The sequence below is a fragment of the Rhinatrema bivittatum genome, chromosome 4 (assembly GCF_901001135.1).
Source record: "Rhinatrema bivittatum chromosome 4, aRhiBiv1.1, whole genome shotgun sequence".
In the NCBI taxonomy this organism is placed as follows: domain Eukaryota; kingdom Metazoa; phylum Chordata; class Amphibia; order Gymnophiona; family Rhinatrematidae; genus Rhinatrema; species Rhinatrema bivittatum.
In genome coordinates, this window is record NC_042618.1 from 439,502,810 (window position 1) to 439,508,809 (window position 6,000).

The 6,000-nt window shown below is 37.0% G+C and overlaps 1 protein-coding gene across 4 annotated transcripts in view; it reads right to left on the reverse strand.

The window, feature by feature from the left end:
* NEDD1 (NEDD1 gamma-tubulin ring complex targeting factor) overlaps positions 1–5,653 on the reverse strand; it is a 123,135-nt gene extending 117,482 nt beyond the window's left edge. The window contains exons 1-2 of one of the 4 annotated variants that reach the window (XM_029601551.1): positions 5,457–5,653; positions 2,413–2,556 (exon numbers count right to left, since the gene is read on the reverse strand). In XM_029601551.1, coding sequence (XP_029457411.1) covers positions 2,413–2,548 — 136 coding nt within the window. In that variant the 5' untranslated portion in view covers positions 2,549–2,556; positions 5,457–5,653. Of the gene's footprint in view, positions 1–2,412; positions 2,557–4,390; positions 5,141–5,173; positions 5,337–5,370; positions 5,392–5,456 lie in introns of those variants that run through there. The other 3 variants (XM_029601555.1, XM_029601552.1, XM_029601554.1) reach the window with 3 other exon arrangements.
* Positions 5,654–6,000: the final 347 nt, after the last annotated feature.

Genomic DNA, 6,000 nt, shown 5'->3' on the forward strand with positions numbered 1-6,000 from the left:
AGTAATGACGACAGATTTCAGTGTATCTGGAAATGTGCCCAAAGAGAAAGAGAGAGAGAGAGATTTACAATATGGGCATTGTGATGAGATAATTCTTCAAGGGTCAATTTAAGTAATGGTGTTGGACAAGGATTTAAAGGACTAGAAGAGGATTTCATTTTTGCTAAGATGTGTGTCAGTATAGTGGCACTTATTGTTTCAAATGCATCCCAAGAAGCATCAGGATTTCCAGCAAATATTATTGGTAATGAAAGATGAAACTGTTAAAGATATTTACAATTTTTTATTTATTTATTTTTAACAGAAAAATGCCATTTTATTGCAATTTTCCTGTTTTATATGGCTGAGTTATTGATCACAGTAATTAAAGATGATGTTAAATAACACTGCTGGATTACTGTTTGCAGATATCTTAATTGAGTAAGCTCTCTCTGATATCAATTTGTTTCTTGTACTTATACAAATAGGACATTTTGTGGCACTGGGTTGTTTCCCCACCAACGATTTTCATGACTATGCTTTTTTCAGTTGTGGAGTAAGCCATGGGGCATTATGCTTGCTGCATGCAATAAATATGCCTTATTGGTGCAATATTTATTTTATCTATTTATACAACTTTTCTATACCGTTATACAGAAAACAAGCTTCTACCTCCACGGTTTACAATAGGGTCCATTAAAGTAATAACATTAGTTCCAATTAGTAATAGCATCCTCAACATTATCAGTAGGCAAATTTAACAGTAAGAGAATTAAATTTGTTAAAAATAGTTCAGGGTCAGCTTTACAAATCACATTTTGAGTAGTATTGTAGAAATTAGTTACCAGAATAACTGAACAAGTTAATGAATTGAGATGATCATGGTATATTGTAAATATTAATGGTTATGGAATCTGATTTATCAATACAGAGCTTAATAAAAATGAGATCCAGAATGTGACCAAATTTATGTGTGGCAGACTGTACCATCTGTTCCCAGTCTAGACCAGACACAGCGTCTAACAGGATGTTAGCTTGAGATGATAACTTTATGGGATTGAGGTGTAAATTAAAGTCTCCAGTTATTATAGTATTAGATAGGTCAACTGGCAATGAAGATAAAAAGTTTCAAGTAAAGGAGAAAGATCAGCCTTTAGTAATCCTGGACTAAAAATAGATTAAACATTGTTGTAGTAATAAGTAAAACTTCATAAGGACTGCTTACTTTAAATATCTTAACTGTAGACAATGACATTTTAATAAATTGCCAGTAAACCGCCACTTCGTCACTTTAGTCTAGGCTGGGAAATAGGAACATACATCATGGGACATATTTTATTCAAAATCAGAGAATCAGTTTCACAAGCCAAGATTTAGTAATTAATAAGCAGTCTGGTCTAGATTTTTAATAAGATCATAAACAGCAGGTACCTTTTTTTTGTAATAGACTGAGCATTTTAAACTAATAGAGATAGTGTAGATGCCAGCTACAATAAGAGATAATGGACTGAAGTTAATTTGACGTAAGATCTGATTGCGCGATTTTGCATGTTTATAAGTTAATTCAACATATCATATAATTACTGGAATATACATGATGAGATCTAACAAGGAATAAGGGAATGAAAACAGTCAAAGTGTGACTGATAAAAACCAGTGAGAAAGAGAATTAACTTAAGTAACTGACCTGAGAGAAGTATACCAACAAATAGTTATTGTCACCACAGATCAAATGAAGAGGCGCACAAAAGGGTGCTAACAGTTTTGCAAGCATTAAAAAAAGTTAAAGGGCTGTTTGTGCACATAATCTAGTTTACACACATTAATGGTGTTTTTAACATGATAAATTAGCTTGCAAGAATTTTAACACAAAAACCTATGGTAGTGAGATCCAAAAGCATGGAAAACAGCTCATTACCTACTACAGCATAGATAAATAATGCACGTTAAAACTTAACACAGATCTGTTAACATACAAATACTTAACTAAACCTACAAAAGGTACAATTAATTTTTTATAATATCCACATTAATGTGCTAACTAATGCTAGTAAATTAACACAAAACTCATATGCAAGCCATCAACATGGGCTGTTAATGTATGCTAATTAACCCATGTTAACTATTGATGTTAATACACTTTAGTAAACTGGCTCCAAAATTAGATATTTTTGACTTACCTAATAATCCAAACAGAAGATTTTCACAGCTGTAAATATTGTACATTTTTATGTACTTGAATTGCTGACACTGTTTCTTGAATGGATTATATAGATTTTTGCATGTAGATTTAAACATTGTGAACACAAACAAGAAAACAAAGTAGTAAGACCTTAACACCTACAACGATGTATTTAAATTCACAGTCAGTTGCTACATTAAAAATGCAAAAACTCCAAAATTGTGCTATCAGGCTGCCATAATAAAGGATACTATTCCGACTCCAACATAATGAGGTAACCGCATGTGAAGAATTATGTGGATTGAACTGCTCCACCACTGTCATGGATGAAGGATCCCATATTTTAATATCATCTCCTGAAGAGGCAAATCTGGTATTTTCCTGCATGGTTATACCTACGAGCAATAAACGTTTGATGAATCTGGTGAAAAATTACAGATCCCATAACGCGAGGCTTTTTATTTGGCAAAAATATTAGTTGAAGCAGTAGCTGATTTTTTTTTTTTTTTAAAGAAGCATTTCAGTTAGCCAACTTAAAAAAATTGCTACATTGAAATAATACCTAAAATTCAGTACTACACACTTTATTGAAAAAAAAAAAAGCAGAAAATTTAAATGTTAAAATTCATATTCTTCATGATTCATATTCTTCATGATTCAGATCTCATCAAAACAACATGCACTCCTTACATGTGGAATCCCTTGGGTAGACACATGCTGCTCTTAGGTGCCACAAGAGGTCAAGATAACAATTTAGTGTGCGTATCTAAAGTAAGATGCTACACCATGGAGAAAAGTTACCCAAACATTACTTTTTACACATCCTCAAGGCACAAGAGAAACTTACTGAGTTACAGAAACAGCTATACTGAAATACCTTTACAGCACATCACTATTGCTCCTCTCCTCTCTCTCCACCACTCCTCCTGCGCCCCACTGTGTCCCTCTCCTCTATCTCCATGCTTTCCACCTGGCTACGCCATGTTCTTGGAATAGTGCATCATGCTCAAATCTCATCTAGAGACCAACCTTTTTGAAGCTGCTTTTAAATTTTATGCCTGATTGTCTGCTTTTTGCCTTAGTAACTAACTTTCTTTTCTTTCTTTTTTAACCATTGTCTTGCTTTATGAAATACCCCAAGTCTCTTATCCTATATGTCTGCCTTATTACATTGTAAGCTATATTGAGCAAGGACGTCTTTTTGCTGTGTTTGTACAACTCTGCATATGTCATATAGCGCTAGAAGAGCATAAGAACATAAGGCTTGCCATACTAGGTCAGACTGAGGGTCCATCAAGCCTGATTCAAAGAGTGGCCAAGCCAGGTCACAAGTACCTGGCAGGATCCTAAGGGTAGATTGATTCCAAGCTGCTTATTCCAAGAATAAGCAATGAATTTCTGCAACTCTCTCTTAATTGTTAATGGACTTTCCTCCAGGAACTTGTCAAAACCTTTTTTAAACACAGCTATGCTAACAGCTTTCACCCCATCCTCTGCTAATGAATTCTAGAGCTTAATTATGCATTGAGTTTAAAAAAAATATTTTCTCTTATTAGTTTTAAATGTATTACCCAGTAACTTCATTGTGTGTCCCTTTGTCTTTGTACTTTTCAAAAGAATAAACTGATTGTTTACTCGTTCCATTCCACTCATTTTATAGACCTCTATCATATCCCCCCTCAGCCATCTCTTCTCCAAGCTAAAGAGTCCTAACCTCTTTAGCCTTTCTTCATAGGGGAATTGTTACATTCCCTTTATCATCTTGGTGAACCTTCCCTACTTCTGCTATATCTTTCTTGAGATGTGGTGACCAGAAATGAACACAATACTCAAGATGAGGTCACACCATGGAGTGATACAGAGGTATTATGATATTCTCTGTTTTATTCTCCATTCCTTTCCTAACAATCCCTTGAATTCTATTTGTTTTCTTAGCTGTTGCTGCACACCGAGAAGATTTCAACATATTTTCAACAATGGCACCTAGAGCCTTTTTTGAACAGTGACTCCTAATGTCGAACATTGCATTTTGTAGCTATAATTTGGGTTTTTTCTTCCCTAAGTACATTACTTTGCACCTGTCATCTCTCTACATTATTTCAAAAGCACACAACCTGTAATTTTGATTATATATGTACTAGTAATCATTTGTTTTTCTTTCCTATAATTTACACACACACTCTGTGTTTGTGGAAGTGAAATGGCTATATGTTAAATGTTATAAATTACCTTAGGAGGGTGAGACAGTCACTCTTACTAACATATTCCCAGTGGTTCTAAAAACTGCTTAAAAAAATACTGTGCGCACTATACAATACTTTAAAGCACGCAGCAATAGCCAATCTACTTTTAAAACTTTTACAGTTAACTTTTTGACACCCCCTTCCCCTGTTCTTTCTGCTTCTTTAGACTTCCAGCAGAACTGGAACCTACCCCAACTTGTTATGCAATGCCTGAAGCCTTCATTCACAGCTAGCTAGGATACGCTCCTATGTTTAATTCCCTTAGTCTCCCTCCATAACACAGTCACTACTACAACAGTTCTTAGAAGTGTGCCATGGCTCTTAATTATGCACCGTGAATCTCATTCACTGGTGCTTCGTGATGGTTGGATTCCCTCCTAGCCCCAAATAGGGGTTATTTACTTGATTTTCACCTTTCCTTATTCCTCAAGTTGGCTTACAAACCTACCCAATAAAAGCATACACATTAATATATCTCCCCCAATCCTTGCTCTTATAAATCCAACCTATTCATACTACGCTCAAATCACAAATCTCCATAAAACAGGTTCAATTGAGGGACTCATCCCTTTAACTCCTAAACCATCAAGAAATCTGCCTCTCCACCCGATGCTGTGTGTGGCCTGATTAAAAACCAAGAATAAGGATCATACCCAGGTCACCAGCATAGCAGTACTATAGGCTATCGGACCGGCTAACCGAAGTTACTATTTTTGAAAAACTTTAAACTGCTTTCCTTGAGCTCCGGGAGAAACCAACTGTAAATTACCTGCGGGCTTAACAAAATGCAAAGGCTTCCCTCAACCAAGGAGTAACTGAACCTGTCAGAACGTGCAAAACTTTCCAAACAAAAGGGGCGAGGAGAAGGAGAGAAAAACGACTCAGTCCCGCTACATGCTCCCCTTGCAGGAGGAAGGCGGCAGGGAAGCAACGCATTTCCCCTCAGCAACCCTTACAGTCACTAACCCAGGGAAGGGAGACGGACAGCGCCCACGTTTCTCTCCCATTAACCGGGAGATGGCCAGTTGCCGAGAAGTAACTGTCTACCTCACCTCCCCGGAAGCTGCAAGCCACACAGTAGCTCCTCTACATACTGTACACCCCTGCGCTCCGTCTGTTTTATTTCTGGCCGTGATGACCAGACAACAGAGACAGCTTTGCGCCCACAGCAAAAAGAACAAACCCCAGCGAACTGCGCACGCGCAGCAGCCACGGTGGCCGGGAAGGGTCAAACCAGTCAGCGTTCAAAGGGGCAGCATCATGACGTCAGGTGTCAGGGTAGGGCGTAAATAAAGCGGATGGATCTTTTTCTACGTGAAGGGCTGAAGTGGTGTTTGTTAAGGGATGAGAGAAGAGAGCTTTAAAGTCTAAGTGCAAGTCTAAGTGCAAGCAACTTAGACTTTAAAGCTGCATTGCAAGTTAGAATACCTTATTCAGTCTGTTAACTAGTCTGATGGTTGGCATTTTGAGCTTAGCTCAGTGCTATGACCAACATTTTCTGCCCAATGGAAGATCTTCAGAATTACACACCGTTCTCTTCCAATTTATCATATAAAGCTTTTGTTTTTCTTGTTTTTAAATAAGTACATAGCATGG